Below are 20,357 nucleotides of genomic sequence, written 5' to 3'. Positions count from 1 at the left end.
AGGTAGTCCTGATGATGATACAGCATCAACATTGTGAAGTGTTTGTTGAGTACCATTGGTTGGGGGTCAAGGGAAAGGGAGGGTTTTGCATTCTCTTTTTGGTCCAGATCCCCATGGACAATTGGTGGGCCACTGTGTGACACAGAATGCTGGGCTCGATGGGCTTTGGCCTGTTAAATATGTTAAAGGGTTAAATAAGGTCCAGGAGGGAAGTGTTTTTAATAGGAAAGTGAACACAAGAACAAGGGGACACAATCTGAAGTGAGTTGGGGGAAAGATCAAAAGCAACATGAGAAAATATTATTTTACGGAAAGAGTAGTAGATCCTTGGAACAAACTTCCAGCAGACGTGGTAGATAAATCTGCAGTAACTGAATTGAAACATGCCTGGGATAAACATAGATCCATCCCAAGATAAAATACAGGAAATAGTATAAGGGCAGACTAGATGGACCATGAGGTCTTTTTCTGCCGTCAGACTTCTATGTTTCTATGTAACTAGATCGGACAAAACTGATGAGAGTTTCAGTTAATAACATCCAAGAAGTTCTGTTGGATCAGGAGGAGGGGAAAACAGGAGAAAATGAGTGATCTGAACCAGTAGCAGATGTTAGGGGGAAATGTGCCGATCCAGTTACTACCTAGCACTGAAAGTACTGGAAAAATGTTCTGGAGGCCAGCAGCGGCAACACAGCCCTTCTGGGTGGCCTGCCCATCATTTGGTGTTGGCTGTCATTTTGCAGAAGGCATTCTGGGTCATCACGACACTTGAGAAGAAGAAGTATGTGTGTGTACGGAGGAAGACACTCAATTGCTTTCTCACCAGTTTTCTCTTAAGATAAAGATGGGTGTGTACTCGGCGTCCATCCAGTTGAGCTCTTTTGAATTTTACAGTGCAGTGGCTAGTGCATTACAATGGACCGTGATTGTTCTGATCTATGTGTGCCGTTGTGCCACATTGAGAAGATATATTTTGAGGACTGCAATCCAAGTTTTATTTTTTTAAAAAATTAAAATTTATGTTTATTCTCCACCCAGAATGTGCTTTAACTTCAGTTTTCACATTTTCCAGCAATTCCTGTAATTTTCCCCAAGAATGGTGTCCTCTAGATTAGGGGTCTCCAAGCTTGGCAATTTTAAGACTTGTGGACTTCAACTCCCAGAGTTGTGGTATATGTATGGATGTAAACTTCATGGGGGGGAAATTACACACACACAAAAAGAGAAACAGCACTGGGCAAAACTTTATCTGCTTACATTTCCAAGTTTGCGATGAGACCTAGACCTCGATGTCATGAGCTTTGCATTGCAGCCGATTGGATTTTCATAGAGATTTATGTTATCATGATGCAAATGGTGTAAATCATCTGCTGTGTCTTACTCTGGAATTCAGTGCCTTAACTCTTGGGTTCCTCAGTAACGGATACTCTCTCCCACCCCTCCACTCCCACCCTTAGTACATTCCCACGAGGTTTCTCTTGTGTCTCCCTTCTGTGCGTTTAAATCCTCGGAAACTTCCATAAAGTAAATCCTGCAGGAAATAAAATCAATTGCAAAGTATCCCACTCACTAGAGCCCGGGGGTGGGCTGCTGTCCAGATGGATTTTGGTAGCCCTTCACTGCTAGAGCCCCGCATTCCCAAGACAGCACTGCCCTTGACAAAATCGGGAGCAAGAACGTGACATGTGGTGGTGGGAAAGCCTAGCTCAGAGATCCCAAACTTGGCAACTTTAAAACTTATGGACTTCAACACCCATAGCTGGCTGGAGAATTCTGGGAGTTGAAGTCCACAAGTCTAAAAGTTGCCAAGTTTGAAGATATGTGGTTTAGCTATTTAGATTCACAGAAGATTCACGTTTAGGTTGGAGAATTAGATTTCTGTGACCATATTCCCTTTTTAATAGAATAACAGAGTTAAAAGGGACTTTGGAGATCTTCTAGTCCAACCCCTTCGTAGGCAGGAAACCCTAGCATTTAAGACAAATGTCTGTCCAATCTCTTCTTAAAAACCTCCAGTGTTGGAGAATTCGTATCTTCTGGAGGCAAACTGTTCCACTGATTAATTGTTCTAACTGTCAGGAAATTTATCCTCAGCTCTACGTAGCTTCTCTCCTTGTTTAGTTTCCACCCATTGCTTCTTGCCCTGCCTTCAGGTTCTTTGGAGAATAGCTTGACTTCCTCTTCTTTGTGGCAACCCCTGAGACATTGGAACACTGCTATCACGTCTCTCCTAGTTTTTCTTTTCATCAAACTAGACATACCAAATTCCAGCAACTGTTCTTTCAACCCTTTAACCGAATAAAGATTCCCATGTGCAAATAAGCATCCACCTATAGATTTCACACACTTATACCCATGATCATCATAGTCATAGCGGTTTCAATCTGTAAGCCCAGATGGTGAGCAAGTGCATAGTTGGTTCATACCCCTGAGTAGCTTTTTCAAAGATTCAGACACGGAATAGATTCTCCTAGTATGGATATGAGAAAAATGAAAGCTTCTCTCATCTGAATGCAGTTCTGGAAGTAATTGCATTTTAAATGTAAGCTCCCTAGTCAAAATTAAGTATCTGCCAAGCTTAATCTAAATAAATTGCATCAGAGATAAAAGTTGAACAATAGCTGGAGATCTGTAGTGTTGTCCATTGTCTATGTTCTCTCATTTTTAAAAGGAATTCTGATGAAGAACAGCATATATTTGTACCAGGGTTTCTGCAATTAAATAATAATAATAATAATAATAATAATAATAACAACAACAACAACAACAACAACAATAATAATAATAATAATAATAATTTATTAAATTTGTATGCCGCCCCTCTCCATAGACTCGGAGTGCCTGTTTTATTAATATACCTTTAGTGTGTATTTTCTAAAGCATCATTTGAATAATAATTCGTAAAATAGACAATTTTGGCTAAGATGCTCAAAAAAGGGCAGTGATTGTATTTCCTTTGAAGGAAACCAAGATAATCAGATTTAATTCTTGGAAACGTAACACTTGCTCGGTACTGCTCTCCGAGACATAACAATCTTGGAATTGGCAAGAACAAGTCTAAATCCCTTGAACACAATAACACAAATATCCAAGAGTTTGTTAAAATTTCCTGGTACTTTTGAACCTGCTTTCATATTTATGATTTTTGTTTTTGGGCCCATGGACATTATTATGTAACTAAGGGAAGTGAGTAACAGCACATGTTTGTTTTTAATGCCATTGATTAATTTAATTTTATTATAATTAGGCAACTTTTGAATTCTCAACATTTTTAAAATAGAATACAGTCAACTTTCGCTTGAAAGGGGATCACGGAGCTGGGTGGTATATCTGCCTCTGCACCTGTCTAAAAGCTAATTCTTTAGTTGTGGGGATTTGCTTTTCCCGAACACATATGGTTGAAGTTTTTTTAACCAAGTCTTTAAGAAAAATCCAGATTGTCTGCATCTCTAGTTCTGTTGTCTCATTGAACAAAGTAACAACAAATGATGGGAAGAAAACTCAAAATTAGGTAACTGAAAAATACCCACCCTTTTTTTTTTAATACAGTGAGATTCCAGGTGACTGATGAAGATCAAATACAAGAGCCAGCACCAGGAAAAAAAGAGGTATGTGTGAACATTCTTCCTTGTTTCTTTTTGCACGTTTTGCAAAAACAATTTAAACCTTTGCACAATGACTTGTGCACATTCTTGAGAGAGAGAGAGAGAAAAAATGTCCCAACAGCCTGGGCTCATTAATGAACTATAGATCGTATGGGAGAGAAAAGCCAGTACATGCAGTACTGAATATCTTTTAAAAAATTTTTTATAAATGTTTATTGTTTAAAAAACAAATGTATACATTGCATTTACAAGTATTAATACAGAGTAACAAAGAAAAAAGAAAACATGATTAAAAACAAGAGAGATATCCTAATTCTCTCTTATCTTATTCTTACTTATTATTATTATTATTATTATTATTATTATTATTATTATTATTATTATTAATTAGATTTGTTTGCCGCCACTCTTCGCAGACTCAGGGCGGTTATATCTTTCTATATTTTATGCAGCTATTCATATCATTTTACCTATTTACACTCTCATATTTGATTTATTATGGTTCTATATTTATCATTGATATATTAATGATATCTACATATCATTAGTAATAAGTTATTAATATTAAATAATGTATACTATGATTAATACACTTCACCTTTATATACTAAATAATCTTCCATTCTAGTTTTTCTATCTATCAGATCTTTAGTCTCTATTTAAATTTTCTGTTCTGAATATCTAATGGCAGGGAAGTAACAGAGTAGAATAAAATACAGTGATATCTCTACCTAAGAACGCCTCTACTTACGAACTTTTCTAGATAAGAACCAGGTGTTTAAGATTTTTTTGCCTCTTTTGAAGAACCATTTTCCATTTACAAACCAATACCTCCAAAACTGTAACCAGCCCTTCATGGCACCGGACCAGAATATCTTCGGGACCGCCTTCTGCCGCACGAATCCCAGCGACCGGTTAGGTCCCACAGAGTTGGCCTTCTTCGGGTCCCATCGACTAAACAATGTCGTCTGGCGGGACCCAGGGGAAGAGCCTTCTCTGTGGTGGCTCCGACCCTCTGGAACCAGCTCCCCTCTGATATTAGGATTGCCCCCATCCTCCCTGCCTTTTGTAAACTCCTTAAAACCCACCTCTGCCGTCAGGCATGGGGGAACTGAAACATCTCCCCCTTGCCCATGTTGTTTTGCCGTTTGATTGATTGACTGTGTGCCTGTTTTTTATATATATTGGGATTGTTTTATGAATTTTTTAACTTAAAATTGTAATTGGATTGGTGGGCATTGGATTTGTTACTATGTATTGTTTTTACTATTGTTGTGAGCCGCCCCGAGTTTGCGGAGAGGGGCGGCATATAAATCCAATAAATCTAATCTAAATCTAATCAATAAATCAGAAAAGGCAGGGAGAAGCCTCCATGGAGCCTCTCTAGGAATCTCCTGGGAGGAAACAGGGCCTCCACCCTCCCTGTGGTTTCCCCAATCGCACACATTATTTGCTTTTACATTGATTCCTATGGGAAAAAATGCTTCTTCTTACAAACTTTTCTACTTAAGAACCTGGTCTCGGAACGAATTAAGTTTGTAAATAGAGGTACCACTGTATTACAAACAGCAGTAAACTTTTATTCAACATGTAGGTTACACTTTGCACTACAAAATCAGAACAGTTGAAGTCAGTCTTTTAGCCCCAAATGCAAAATTAGGGAGCAAGAGAAAGACTGAGGTTGCAGTTGCCAGAGAGCAGAGATTGGGGAGGGGAGATTAGATCATTAAAAACAACTTTGGGAACGGAGTGCTTAACCTTTCCTTCTGCACTGTTTTCTCAATCAGGACCTGTCCCCATTCCCTCCCCCTTCTCACCCCCCCTCCCCATCTCTTAGTAGCCCAGCTGGAAGAAAGATTAAACTGTGCTCTATTATAATAAAGGCTTTTCCCATCTTCTTTATAGTCCCATTACATTGGAGATGGTCCAGACTTCCAGCATTCGCTTTTCAACCTTGGTGGTCAAAGTCCATTGGTCTCCTATTATCTTCAGATGCACGGAATCCCTAATACTTTAGCCAACTCCCGGGGTTACAGGATTAATCACAGCGAAATCTGCAAAGTACCATATCCTTTCATTTTTAAAGACAGACGTTTATTACTCGAGATAACTTTACAGTTTCTGAAACCTGCAGTAAAATAATCTGTGTCCATTAAAACACACACACACATACACATAGTGGGGTGGGTAAAGGGATGGGAAAGACAGAAGTGAAAATCTGGACTTTTGGGGAATGTGGTTTTCTTTTTCATGGCAGGTCAAGCTAAGAAACTTGGACTCCGTTTTTGGAACTCTGTCTTTATTTTCTCCCTGAGCTCAGCTCTTTTCCAAATTGGATTTTGGAGCAAAGGGCTAAACAAATGTATAGGGGAGTTGCTACGTGCATCTTCTCTCAATTATGGTTTGCTTTTGCTATTAAAAGATGCATATAACATGCACGTATTGTTTTACACATATACAGGACAGATATATAACAAGAGCCAGTTTGGTCTAGTGAAGTGATGGTGAACCTTTTCGGCACCGTATGTCCAAACCACATATACATGCGCAGCAGCCAGCTTGTCTTCCGACTTCTGGTACTCCAGCGTGTGGAGATCAGCTGGCCAGCATGCATGCACGCACTGGAAACCATGCTCACAGAGAGGGCTCTGCATGCCACCTCTGGCATCCATGCCATGGGTTTGTCATCACGGGTCTAATGGTTAAGGCACCACACCTGAAATCTGGAAACCATGAAGTTCAAGTCCTACCTTAGCCATGAAAGTCAGCTGAGTGACTTTGGGCCAATCGGCAGGACATACTGAATTCTATTCCCGCCTTAGCAATCAAAGGCAATTGGGCGATTTTGGCCAGTCTTCAGAGACGTTGAGTTCTAGTCCCACCCAGCTATATTCATGTATTGATTGATTTATTTATTAGAGTTGAAAGTTGCAGGTCATGAAGTCCAATCCTCTGCTTGATGGCAGTCCAATCTTCTCTTGAAAATGTCCAGAGTTGGGGCGTTCACAACCTCTGTTGGCAGGCCGTTCCACTGGTTGATCGCTCTGACCATCAGGAAGTTCTTCCTTATTTCCAGGTTGAATCTCTCCTTGGTCAGCTTCCAGCTGTTTTTTATTTTATTTTATTTATTAATTACTTGATTTGATTTGATTTGTATGCTGCCCCTGTTCCTCGTCTGGCCCTGTGGTGCTCTGAAAAATAGCGTGACCCCCTCCTCTTTGTGGCAACCCTTCAAATACCCGTAGACTGCTATCATGTCCCCCCGTCCCTTCTTTTCACTAGACTATCCATGTCCAGTTCCTGCAACCTCCCTCCGTATGTCTTGGTTTCTAGTCCCCTTATCATTTTGGTTGCTCTTTTCTGTATGTTTTCCAGAGTTTCTGTATCTCTTTTGAAGTGTGGTGACCAGAACTGAATGCAATACTCCAGGTGAGGTCTGACCAGGGCATTATAGAGTGGTATTAATACCTCCCTAGTCTTGGAGTGTATCCCCCTGTTGGTGCAGCTCAAGATTGTGTTGGCTTTTTTAGCCGCCGCTGCACATGGCTGGCTCATATTTAGTTGGTTGAATGCTACTGGGTGACCTTGCACCAGTCATTCTCTCTCATGCCAACTCACTTCACAGGATGGTTGTATTGGATATATTTGCCACCTTGAGTTTTTTATTAAAAAAATAAAGGTAGGCTATACAGTGATCCCCCGAGTTTCGCGATCTCGATCTTTGCGAAAGGCTATATCGCGATTTTTCCACCCGATGACGTCACTCCCTTCCTTTCTCATCTTTCTTTCTCTCTCTATTTCTCTATCTTGCTTCTTCCTCTCTCACACTCTCTTCCTCCCTCTCTCATCTCTTTCTTTCCTTCTCTCTCTTTCTCTATCTCTCCCCCTCTTGCTCTCGAGCGGCAAGCGAGCAGCCGGGCGGGCAGGTGAACGGGCAAGCGAAGCGGCCGGGCGGGCGGCCGAACGGGCAAGCGCCAAGCGATCTTGGGGTTTCCCCTTTGCCTGGGCGGCGGGAAGACCCAGGGAAGGTTCCTTCGGCCGCCCAACAGCTGATCTGCTCCGCAGCGCGGCAGCAGCGAGGAGCCAAAGATGGGGTTTCCCCGTTGCTTGGGCAACGGGGAAACCCCATCTTCGGCTCCTCGCTGCTGCCGCGCTGCGGAGCAGATCAGCTGTTGGGCGGCCGAAGGAACCTTCCCTGGGTCTTCCCCGCCGCCCACACGCAAACTCCACCATCTGCGCATGTGCGGCCATGGAAAAAGGGGCGCGCATACGCAGATGGTGTTTTTACTTCCGCACCACTACATCCCGAAAAATCGATTATTGCGAGGGGTCTTGGAACGGAACCCTCGCGATAATCGGGGGATCACTGTATATTAATCAATCAATCAATCAATTAAATTGAAGCCATGTCACAACGACTACATTACACTCACCACACTAATCCACAGTCTGCTCAACCATTGTTTACTCAACAGACCATAAAAGCAGAGAACAGTAAGCCAAAAGTGAACAAGATCACTGCATGGACTTAAGTCACTGAGTAAAATTTTGGCACATGCCTAGAAACTAGATAATTTAACAACAATTGGATGTTATGGGAGAATATGACTGCGAAAGCCGGATTGAATATTTTGAAATCTCTGGGTCGGAATAATTTTCTGATTTAGTTCTAGGTTCCAGATAACCATCCATGTGATCCTTGGCTCACTCTCAGGAGGAGAAACAATAGGCGTGAAATATATCCAAAGGAATAGTCTTTAATCTGCAGCCATATGCATAGGACCCATTAGATGCCAGGTTTCCATGACAGATCGCGGATTCTTTAGCGGATGAGTCAGTCTGGAACGTATTTCCAGAAAGAATCATTGATACAAATCTTCTCTGGCAGGATTCCGATACTAGGTTAGCCAGTGAAGCTTCACAAATCTATAAGAATATTTTGTCTATTAGGTAATAATTTGATTCCTTTCTCCGTCTTAGTCAAGAGCCTGATCCTATGAACATGCAAGTTTGGGATTTAAACTTGGAAGTGACTTGTAGCTGGAATCTCTCTTGTTATAACCTAGCCGACTTGGGAGAGAAGCTCCTCAACTATAAAACTGAACGCTTTGCCATATTCGGATGACTTTAAAATGAAATGCCTAATTGTTATGTTGACGTCCTCTGCGAAACTGAAAAATGTGGATAATTTAAAGTCATTTTCTTTTGTCCTACATACATAATCATTTCCAGAACTATCTACTCCAAGTAAATAATAATAATAAGTTCATTGTCTCATGCACTTCACAGGAGAAGTCTTATCACTCCGTTGTCTTTGATTCCAAGTGATGGGATAATCTTTCAGTGAAATATATCAATCGTCACCAAAAAAACTTTTTCAAATCGAGAGTTGCACTCAATTTTTGAGAGACACGTTGGAGACATATTCCCCTAAAAGGGTGGCGCTAGAACAGAAAACAAATAGGATTTAAATTAAATTAACAGGATTACTCAAGCGTTCAAGAATGTTTGCTTTATATTACATTAAATATAGTTTAGCAGCAACTTTTGGGAGGTTGATATCCACGTGTTCAATTTCCTCGTCCTTTTCAGAACATTTAATTCTGCTTCAAGTCTTTATTTCAGCCGTAAGACCAGCAGTTAGAATTAATAAAATGATGAACAGCGGAGATATATAAAATAAAGAAAAATAATAGAGATTTAAAAAAAAAAAACTCAAGGAGAAACAGGTAGAATATATAGGAGAAAATTTCTCTGAATGTTGATCATTCAGTTACTATCTGTGTCAGATATTTTTTTCAAAATAAGATAAATATCAGTTTTCCTCTACTAACGTCGTCAGAGTATTAAAATCTCCATTGAAAACATAGTTGATCTTATTTATTTATTTATTTATTTATTTATTTATTTATTTATTTATTTATTTATTTATTTAGTCCAATACACAATCAGGTTTTTAGTGGGTATATATCTATATACACATAGTAAAATACACGATGAAGGTTATAGAGGAGATACTCATAGTAAAATATATCTAAGAAATAATAGAAAAGAAGGTATAGTAATAGAACATATCAATGAAAGAATAGAAGAAGAGATATAGGAATAGAAGAAAGGTATAGAAGATATAGGAGAGCAATAGGACAGGGGACGGAAGGCACTCTAGTACACTTGTACTCGCCCCTTACTGACCTCTTAGGAATCTGGATAGGTCAACCGTAGATAATCTAAGGGTAAAGTGTTGGGGGGTTTGGGGATGACACTATGGAGTCCGGTAATGAGTTCCACGCTTCGACAACTCTGTTACTGAAGTCGTATTTTTTACAGTCAAGTTTGGAGCGATTAATATTAAGTTTAAATCTGTTGTGTGCTCTTGTGTTGTTGTGGTTGAAGCTGAAGTAGTCGACGACAGGCAGGACGTTGCAGCATATGATCTTGTGGTCAATACTTAGATCTTGTTTAAGGCGTCTTAGTTCTAGGCTTTCTAGGCCCAGGATTGAAAGTCTAGTCTCGTAGGGTATTCTATTTTGAGTGGAGGAGTGAAGGGCTGTTCTGGTGAAGTATCTCTGGACATTTTCAAGGGTGTTGATGTCTGAGATGCGATATGGGTTCCAAACGGATGAGCTGTATTCGAGGATGGGTCTGGCAAAAGTTTGTAAGCTCTGGTAAGTAGTGTGAGATTGCCAGAGCAGAAGCTACGTAGGATTAGGTTTACAACTCTTGAAGCCTTCTTGGCTATATTGTTGCAGTGGGCTTTGGCACTTAAATCTTGCTTGATTTGCTCATTGCCCACTTCAAACATCTATTTACGTTTTCTTTCTTTCTTCTCAGTTGAGGAGTGTCCACCGAGGGTTTAAAAATGTCAAGGTGGCATCTGCAGCCACGTGATCAAAACCCTGTCCTGGTCCTCCTTTCCCAAGTTAAAAGGAGTTGGATCTTAGCTCATAACGGCCATCTTGGCTTTTATTTTCTTTTTTTTCTTTTTAATGCCCCCACAGACACCCTTGTAAAAGTTATTCTGTGATCAAATCCAGTGACATTTTTCTTTCCCCCCAGCGCTCTACATCTCCTCAATCTCAATTAAGACTTTTTTATGAGTATATCTGGAACAGCGAGTACTCTCCCTCCAACCTCTTTTGGCTTCGAGTTGTGCGCTTTGCTTTGCTTGCATTTTAATGATTGTCAAAAGGCACTTTGAGCTTTCCTTTTGGTGAGATTTCCAGTTAGCTTCCCTTCTTTTGCCCCACAAATTCTAAAGACTAGCAAAAGGTAAAGGGAAAAGCCTAACAAATGGAAGAGGACGTAGAACAGGGTATGCAGCTGCGAGAGCAATCATGGGCTTCCCTAAATATGCCCATGTCACACCAACACTCCGCAGTCTGCATTGGTTGCCGATCAGTTTCTGGTCACAATTCAAAGTGTTGGTTATGACCTATAAAGCCCTTCATGGCACCGGGCCAGATTATATCAGGGACCGCCTTCTGTTGCACGAATCCCAGCGACCAGTTAGGTCCCACAGAGTTGGCCTTCTCCGGGTCCCGTCAACTAAACAATGTTGGTTGGCGGGGCCCAGGGGAAGAGCCTTCTCTGTGGTGGCCCTGGCCCTCTGGAACCAACTCCCCCTGGAGATTAGAATAGCCCCCACCCTCCTTGCCTTTCGTAAGCTCCTCAAAACCCACCTCTGCCGTCAGGCATGGGGGAACTAAGATAATCTTTCCCCCTAGGCTTCTACAATTTATGCATGGTATGTTTGTATGTATGATTAGTTTTATAACAAGGGTTTTTAGCTGTTTTTAGTATTGGATTTTTACATTCTGTTTTTGTCACTGTTGTTAGCCGCCCTGAGTCCACAGAGAGGGGCGGCATACAAATCCAATAAATAAATAAATATTCCAGATTGGTTCCTGGACAGATACAGGAAGGGGGTGGGAAATCATAAATATAGTTGAGTCTTTTCTCATCTTGCGACTGTATATATACACCATTCCTTTCAGGAGATTTGTGTTCTAAAATGTTTCTCTCTTCCATCCAAACTTACTGCCAAGACTTTCTGGCTGAATTAAGTTGAACTACATTTTTCAGAACAGAACAACTAAAATTACACATTTCTCCACATATTTTTTTTTCTTCTTCAAGTTAGAACTCTTCAATCTGGCAGTAGCCCTTTTTGTATGACAATATCCCCATCAGAAATCCCACTTGTAATTAATAGTGGCTTTTAAAAATAAACTTACCCCGACTTTCACAATGTGCGCCTACATGCGCACACATCTTCAGAAAAAGTTTTATTAATCCGAGGAAAATGTTATTCTTCTCCTATGGTGATGCGGTTAGGCCATGGGAAGTGGGGAGGAAGGGGGGAGGAAGGAAGGGCATGAAATAGACTGGATGGTGTTTGGAACGGGTCCATGCCTCAATGTTTCTTGCAGTCCAGCGTTTCTTGTAGAGCTCAAGATAGAACGGAGGCCAGTTGTAGCCAAAATTCCTGAGCTGTGGTTATCAAGTTCAAGAAGAGACAAAGGAGAAGTGTGGACAAGAGCGGTAACAGAAAATCAGCCATCCAGGCAGTTCAAATGAATATGCCCTTATCACCTCGAGGCTCGACTACTGTGATGCTCTCTACATGGGGCTACCTTTGAAAAGTGTTCGGAAATTTCAGATCGTGCAGAATGCGGCTTCAAGAGCAATCATGGGCTTTCCCAAAAATGCCCATGTAACACCAACACTCCGCAGTCTGCCTTGATTGCCGATCAATTTCCGGTCACAATTGAAAGTGTTGGTCATCACCTATAAAGCCCTCCATGGCACCGGACCAGGGTATCTACGAGACCACCTTCTGCCGCACGAATCCCAGCGACCGGTTAGTGGGCCTTCTCCGGGTCCCGTCAACAAAACAATGTCAGCCCTTAACTAGCTGCTAATGGTCTCGCCCAGGAGAAGAACCTTCTCTGTGGTGGCCCCGACCCTCTGGAACCAACTCCCCCCGGAGATTAGAATTGCCCCTACCCTCCTCGCCTTTCGTAAGCTCCTAAAAACCCATCTCTGCCATCAGGCATGGGGGAACTGAGATATTCTTTCCCCCTAAGCCTTTACAATTTATGCATGGTATGCTTGTCTGTATGTATGTTTGGTTTTACAAATAAGGTTTTTTTGGTTTTTTAAAGATATTTTTAGGATTGGATTTACATGCTGTTTTTGTTGCTGTTGTTAGCCGCCCCGACTCTGCGGAGAGGGGCGGCATACAAATCCAATCAATCAGTCAATCAATCAACAAATATATATATAGGCTTATTGTGGGCTACTAACAGTCGGAGCAAATTGGCGGTAGATAATAGTCAATGAAATTCAAGGTGGGCTGGACTTGTGAGCACAAAGGGACTTGAGACTGATGACATGCTTGACCCCTCCCTCAGGTTCATCCATGTCATCTCCTACACATGCACTCTGATTAAAAGGCTTTCCAATATAAAGAGAGATTTGAGTTAGATACCAGATCATATTGCTTCTCAAAATTTTAGCTCCAGCAATTAAACGTGGGGGGAAAGTCTGTATTATCTAATATTAGGCAATAACTAATTTCTATAGGAACTTGTCCAGTTAGCCCTTGGACATAAGAAATAACAGAGCAACTGATAATCAGGGCTTCCGTCGTGTCTTTTAAAAAGATGTATTGATTCAGCAAAGATTAAAAGGAAAAAAAAACATAAGGAATCATAAGAAAACCAGTAACATAGTGGATCTTTTAACATTGCAATGCTACAAACCGCTATCATTTCAAACATGATATCACCCTAATAAAATATATTCAGGAATCTGTGGTGTTAAAGTTAGTGATTGCAGTGATTTGGAATGTAAGACAAATTGGAAAATAACCCCTTCCATATTTAAAAAAAACCCACTGGAGTTAGATTACTTTCTTGATCATAAATTGATAGGAAACCTGGTAACTTTACACAGAGAACCAAAGGTATCACCTAATTTGGGGCAGAAAGAATAATGCAGGACTGTTGTTTCAACCTTTTTTTTTTTTTTAAAGTCAAAACAGTTCAGTTTTAATTCTCGAGAGGTCTAGGATCATCTTTTATGTATTTCTTCAGCAAATATTAATTTCTTCAGCAAATTTTGTTGAAAGATAGTGATAGTATCTGAGCAGGAAGACCAGCATAAGGACCCAGATTGTTGGAGCAGTATGTTGTCTCTGTAAACTGCTTAGAGAAGGATGCAAAACACTAGGAAGCGATATATAAGTGCTATTGCTATCTTTCAACAAGATTTGCTGAAGAAGACCCCGGGCTAAATTGAAAGAATTGCCTGAGGCTGCAAGTGGCATCCAGGACCATTGAACAGGCTACCTTTCTGCAATGCTTAGCTAATACAGGAAAATGGTACACCACCAAGTAATATTTCTGGTGACATTTATTATTGCCTCCCTTTCAAAAGACAATAGAAGTCCCTGTTGGAGTCAATGAAGGATAGGCCATTAGTTTTGATTTTCAGGGCATTTCTTTCCCAATCAGACAGTAGAAGATTAACTGTAGTCCCTCAATTAATTGAGCTTTGGTGGAAGTTGGAAAATGGCTACGACTTCCTGCAGTTGTCCTGAGAGGGGGAGCACTAGTAGCTTATTTGGAGCTATCCAAGGTACCATTTTTTACTGCCCTCTTCACCAAAGTTTGAGTTTGCAAAGAGCCAAGGCCTTGACTTTCAGGCAGTCCTGAAATAGGAAAACATTACCTGGCTGTTTGGTTTCCTATCTTTTAAACAGCTTTGCATGGAACCATAAAGGGAAAACCATGCAGAATTTGGGCTTCAATGACGCCCATTATTCGCTGGTGCCAAAGAAGGTCCCAAAGAGCTAGAATCAATGGGGAATGAGATGCGAGTGAATAAACTAGGATTCCATACTGAGAAGGAAGTGACCTTGGTCAGAGGTCAGGTTGAGCTACAAATTAGAATGGAATCAATTTCTGGGCGGAGTTCCATCCCTGGGAAGGTTTGGTTTGTAGATTCAAGAGATTTTCACTTATTCCAGGGAGAATAATTTCAATTGTAAGCCACCCAGAGTCACTTTTCAAAGTAGGATGGATGGCGGCATATAAATTTAATAAATAAATAAAGCAAGGGATGTCTACGGGCAGGAATGTGGCTGGTGGGTCAATTTGGTTTCTTCCTGAAGAAGAAGAATTTGATCTGTGACTCAGGCTGTTGTTGTCTGTCATTTACATTTCTAAAATGTTGCATGGGGAAGGGCCCTTTTAAAAATGTTTGGAGTTTATGATTAGTTTCTTGAATGAACAGAACTGAAAAGAAAAATACTGCATTTTAAAAATAAATCAATAAATGCACGGTTCAGAAACAAAAAAGGAATAGAAAATCATTCTTTTTCCTAAACCAAAAGGGAGCCACGTACTTTTGTGAGCTCTTAAGGAGCTATTTTAAAGATCCATCTTAAATATTTGTTGCCAAGCGTGACATTTGTACAGAAAAAGGTAAGCTATTAGGAAAAAAAGACATTGTTAATATAGTTAATAAATTGCACTTCCAATAAATTTATCCTCCATTCTAGAGTTTTTCCTCCAAAGCTTTTTGCTACTACGTTAAGGGTTGAGTCAGGATACTTTCTGATTCAATTAAAGATACTTTCTAGTAATAACTGCAGCTAATGTGAAAAATTGCTGAAATCTCACGTCCGTACGTTCCCTCACAAGACACACACATGCTGGAGACACACAGCTGCACACGCAGCTCCATTTTTGCTCCTGGTGTGCATTGTGGCCCATACCAGGTAGCAACCTGATACTGAGAATAATGCCGGCTAGAAAAGGCCCAGGTACGTCAGTTGTTCCAGGTCATTGATCATTTGCAAGAGATGAAAATAATAACAAGTTTTCCCTTGACCAGGACATCAGCACGCCCCGTGCTCCAACTTACATGGATGTCATTCACAACAGTAAATTGAATTCGAGGAAACTGCTGGATAATTTTGCCGAGTACGTATTGATCTGGAGATTTCAAATCGAGGGCCTGGGACAAATGTATTAAGATTCACACTGTCTGGATTTCGGACAGCCTTACCAGGAGTTTCTATTCTCTCTTGTCTGCTTCTTCTTTTCCCCCCATTCCTAAGCTAATGCGTGCACAATGCAGTTCCTCTGGGATTTGCAAAAAAGAGCAGGCGCGATGCGTTTCAAATCAAATCAATTTGGTGTATTACGGCAGTGTTTTTCAACCAGTGTGCCGTGGCACACTAGTGTGCTGTGAGACATGGTCAGGTGTGCCGCGAAAAAGGAAGCTCAGGTTTCGGTCTCGCAACTTTTTGCTGAGAGAGAGAGAGAAAGAAAGCAAGAGAGAGAGAGAAAGAGAGAGAAAGAAAGCAAGAGAGAGAGAGAGAGAGAGAGAAAGCGAGAAAGAAAGCAAGAGAGAAAGAAAGCAAGAAAGAGAAAGAGAGAAAGAAAGCAAGAGAGAAAGAAAGAAAGAGAGAGAAAGAGAAAGAAAGCAAGAGAGAGAGAGAAAGAGAGAAAGAAAGCAAGAGAGAAAGAAAGAAAGAGAGAGAGCGAGAAAGAAAGAAAGCAAGAGAGAAAGAAAGAAAGAGAGAAAGAGAGAAAGAAAGCAAGAGAGAAAGAGAGAAAAAGCAAGAGAGAAAGAAGAGAGAGAGAGAAAGAGAGAGAAAGCAAGAGAGAAAGAAAGCAAGAAAGAGAGAGAAAGAAAGCAAGAAAGAGAGAGAAAGAAAGCAAGAGAGAAAGAAAGAGAGAGAGAAAGAGAAAGAAAGAAAGAGAGAGAGAGAAAGAGAAAGAAAGCAAGAGAGAAAGAAAGAAAGAGAGAGAAAGAAAGAAAGAGAGAAAGAAAGAGAGAGAAAGAGAAAGAGAGAGAAAGAAAGCAAGAGAGAGAGAAAGAGAGAGAGAGAAAGAGAAAGAAAGCAAGAGAGAAAGAAAGCAAGAAAGAGAGATAAAGAAAGCAAGAGAGAAAGAAAGAAAGCAAGAGAGAGAAAGAGAGAAAGAAAGCAAGAGAGAAAGAGAGAGAGAGAGAAAGAAAGCAAGAGAGAAAGAAAGCAAGAGAGAAAGAAAGCAAGAGAGAAAGCAAGAAAGAGACAGAAAGAAAGCAAGAGAGAAAGAAAGCAAGAGAGAGAGAAAGAGAGAAAAGGGGAGGAAAAAAGAGAAATGAGAAAATGATTGAGACAGAGAATGAGAGGAAAGAGAGAGAAACAAAAGAGAGAGAGAAGTGACTCTTGGTTTAAAGCATATGATAAAAAGCACCCAAAGAATAAGAGAGGAAAACCCCCCCAGCCCTCACCTGTTTTTGGAAATGGTTCAAGAATGTGCACACACACACAAGGGGGGGAGGAGACAGGGATGGAAAAAGAGAGGAGAGTGTCTTAGGGTGTCATTTTGGTTGGTGGTGTGCCCCAGGATTATGTAAATGTAAAAAATGTGCCGCGGCTCAAAAAAGGTTGAAAATCACTGTATTACGGCCATACGCTTTTCTGTGTTCGCCGCGGTGAAATTTTAAAAGGGGGGAGGGGGGATTAACGAAATCTAGATCAAGCAATCTGTGCATGTTGCATTCTGGAAAAAACAGTAAATTTGAACAAACAAACAACCCCCCCCCCCCAAAAAAAAATTTTTTTTCCAGACAGCCAGGTAACTTTGGTCACCCTTGGCAACTGCCCTTCATTTTTGAATAATGTCTAACAGATGTCTAATGCAATACTCTGAGCCGACCGTCCTCCAGAGAAAGCTGTGAGTGTCACTCTTTCTGGCTTACCCTGGAAGGGATGATTTGCACAACGCCGGTCTTCCAAATTTTGCAAGACGATGTGTGTTTGTATCTCTGCTGCTCTAAAAGAAAAAGTCCGCTGGGAGAAACCTAGTATCATTAAAAACAAAAGCTAAAAATGTTTTTCTCTCTACATTTCCAGTATATCACATGATGGGTTTTCCTTTCTAGTTTTGATCACAAGTGTGGTGTGGAACTCCTGCAGTTACAAGCACACAGAGAAAAAATTAACAGGAAATTCAGAAGGTTTGTTTTTCAAACTTTTTTTTTAAAAAAATATTCAGATTCTTTTAACATTGAAAATCCTTTTTTGGAGGGGGGGCGATCATCGTGTCCTTTAAAATGTGTGACATCTGGTGGCTATTTATCAACTAAAGTTAGTCATTCTTTTAAAAAATGCAAAGATGTTGCAGAGGAAAACTTAGGATACCTTTAGATGCATATTAAAAAAAACCACTCCAAAGTGAAGACTTGAGAATTTCACATTCTTTCCTTGCTCTTAATTCCCAATACTGTGGTACCTCTACTTACCAACTTAATTCGTTCCATGACCAGGTTCTTGAGTAGAAAAGTTTGTAAGAAGAAGCAATTTTTCCCATATGTAAAATCAAATAATGCATGCGATTGGGGAAACCGCAAGGAGGGTGGGAGCCCTGTTTCCTCCAAGGAGATTCTTAGAGAGGCCCCACAGAGGCTTCTCCCCGCCTTTTCTGGTCCTGTTTCCCCCCCAGGAGATTCCTAGAGAGGCCCCCACGGAGGCTTCTCCCCACCTTTTCTGGTTAGTTTCAGAGGCTCAGGTTTGTAAATGGAAAATGGTTCTTGAGAAGAGGCAAAAAAAATCTTGAACACCTGGTTCTCATCTAGAAAAGTTTGTAAGTAGAGGCATTCTTAGGTAGAGGTACCACTGTACATGTAACTTTTCCAAGGACCATTTATTTAGACCAGGCCTTCAAAGTGTGGTCTGGGCTTCCCCAAGCCCCTTTTAGGGGATCCGCAAACTCAAACATACATTTTAATATTTTTTTTAAAAAATTGAATTTCTTTTTTTAAAAAAAATTTTTAAATTAAATTTTATCACAACAAACAAACAAAAAATCTTAAAGAAAGAGTGCCCAACACCAATAACCCCTCCACCATTGGAATTTGAATTTCTAAAAGAGTACGCAGCGATAATCAAGCACAGAAAATCAAAGCTATTGGGTCTTCAATCATTTTTAAGAACATAAAACGATACTGAATCCAACACGTTTGAGAATCATGGATTTAGACTATTGTTATATACAGATAATTTCTCTGACAGAGCACTTCAGATGGTTTGCAATTTAAAACAAAGGCTAAACATTTATTTATATGTTTATAATTAACTAACTAGGATTACAACATCAGGGTCAAGAACCTTACCAGTCTCTAGTCTTTTTGCAGGCCGAGGGACCACGAGTGGCATGGCCACATATGAGATTTTTGGGGACAGGAGGAGCTACTGTCAGCTGTCCTGACTGGGCCACTAGTTTTTCCTCAGAAGCAGGCAGTGGAATGGCAGTCAAACAGATACAGGGTGCCAATCATGTATCCCAGTGACTGGTTAGGTCCCACTGAGTTGGCCTTCTCCAGGTTCCATCAACTAGACAATGCTGCCTGGGATGGCCTAGGGAAACAGCCTTCTCTGTGGTGGCCCCAGCCCCATGGAACAAGCTCCCTCCAGAGATTCGAACTGCCCCCACTCCATAAGGTCTTAAAAACCCACCTCTGCCAACAAGCTTAGGGCCAACAATTATTAATATCTTGTCCTGGCCAACGATTGAATGTATGATGCATGGTGTGATGAATGTGATTAATTTTAATTATTGAGGTTTTTAGACTGTATTTCATTTAGATTTCTAACATGCTTTGTACTAATCTTTGTTGTAAGCCGCCCTGAATCTCAGGGAAAGGGCAGTATAGAAATCAAATAAGTAAGTAAGTAAGAAGAAGTGGACCAGTTCTGGAGAACCAGTAGCAGAAATTGTAAGTAGTTTGGAGAACCGGTAACTACCACCTCTGACTGCCCCCACCTCCATTTATTCTCTGCCTCCCAAGTTCCAGCTGATTGGGAGGAAATGGGGATTTTGCAGTATCCTTCCCCTGGAATGGGGAAGGAATGGAGAGTTTAAGTACCCTGCCCCGCCCACCAAGCCCTGCCCACAGATCTGGTAGTAAAAAAAAAAAAAAGTGAATCCCACCACTGGTGCTAATCTTCACGCACCTACTTCTCTAAGCCAGGGGTTCTCAACACTCAGAATTTTAGTTGTTCCAGGTACAGGCATCTTAAAGTTGCTACGAGAGTTGAGAGAAACACTGCCTAAAGTTCCTTTTTCAAACAGGTATATATATATATATTTTAAAAAGGGATATTATCCTAATGGGATGCTTTACTTCGGATGATGGTGAATCCATCTTACCCCCTCCCCACATTAAATATTGTTCATGAGTAACAGACAATTTTTATCTGATATTAAGCCTTCAAAGAAATACTGTGTATAAAGATAGGTATGTCAATCAGCTTCCGGTCACAATTCAAAGTGTTGGTTATGACCTATAAAGCCCTTCATGGCACCGGACCAGATTACCTCAGGGACCGCCTTCTACTGCACGAATCCCAGTGACCAGTTAGGTCCCACAGAGTGGGTCTTCTCCGGGTCCCGTCAACTAAACAATGCTGCTTGGCGGGACCCAGGGGAGGAGCCTTCTCTGTGGCGGCCCCGGCCCTCTGGAACCAACTCCCCCCAGAGATTAGAATTGCCCCCACCCTCGTCTTTCGTAAGCTACTTAAAACCCACCTCTGCTGCCAGGCATGGGGGAATTGAGATACCCTTTCCCCCTAGGCCTTTACAATTTTATGCATGGTATGACTGTATGTATGCATGGTTTTTTATTATAATGGGTTTTTAATTGTTCTTAGTATTGGACTATTGTTATACACTGTCTTATTATTTCTGTTAG

At 40.9% G+C, this 20,357-nt stretch overlaps 1 protein-coding gene across 3 annotated transcripts in view; it reads left to right on the top strand.

The window, feature by feature from the left end:
* The window catches only part of FAM227B (family with sequence similarity 227 member B), a 124,604-nt gene that overhangs the window by 100,346 nt on the left and 3,901 nt on the right, over window positions 1-20,357 (top strand). For all 3 annotated transcript variants that reach the window (XM_070763237.1, XM_070763235.1, XM_070763236.1), the window contains 4 exons: window positions 3,550-3,608; window positions 5,511-5,672; window positions 15,519-15,595; window positions 17,550-17,624. In XM_070763237.1, the coding sequence (XP_070619338.1) occupies window positions 3,550-3,608; window positions 5,511-5,672; window positions 15,519-15,595; window positions 17,550-17,624 (373 nt within the window). The remainder of the gene's footprint in view (window positions 1-3,549; window positions 3,609-5,510; window positions 5,673-15,518; window positions 15,596-17,549; window positions 17,625-20,357) is intronic.

Source organism: Erythrolamprus reginae, chromosome 10 (genome assembly GCF_031021105.1).
Source record: "Erythrolamprus reginae isolate rEryReg1 chromosome 10, rEryReg1.hap1, whole genome shotgun sequence".
Lineage (NCBI taxonomy): Eukaryota > Metazoa > Chordata > Lepidosauria > Squamata > Dipsadidae > Erythrolamprus > Erythrolamprus reginae.
This window is presented reverse-complemented; position numbering and strand designations above follow the sequence as displayed.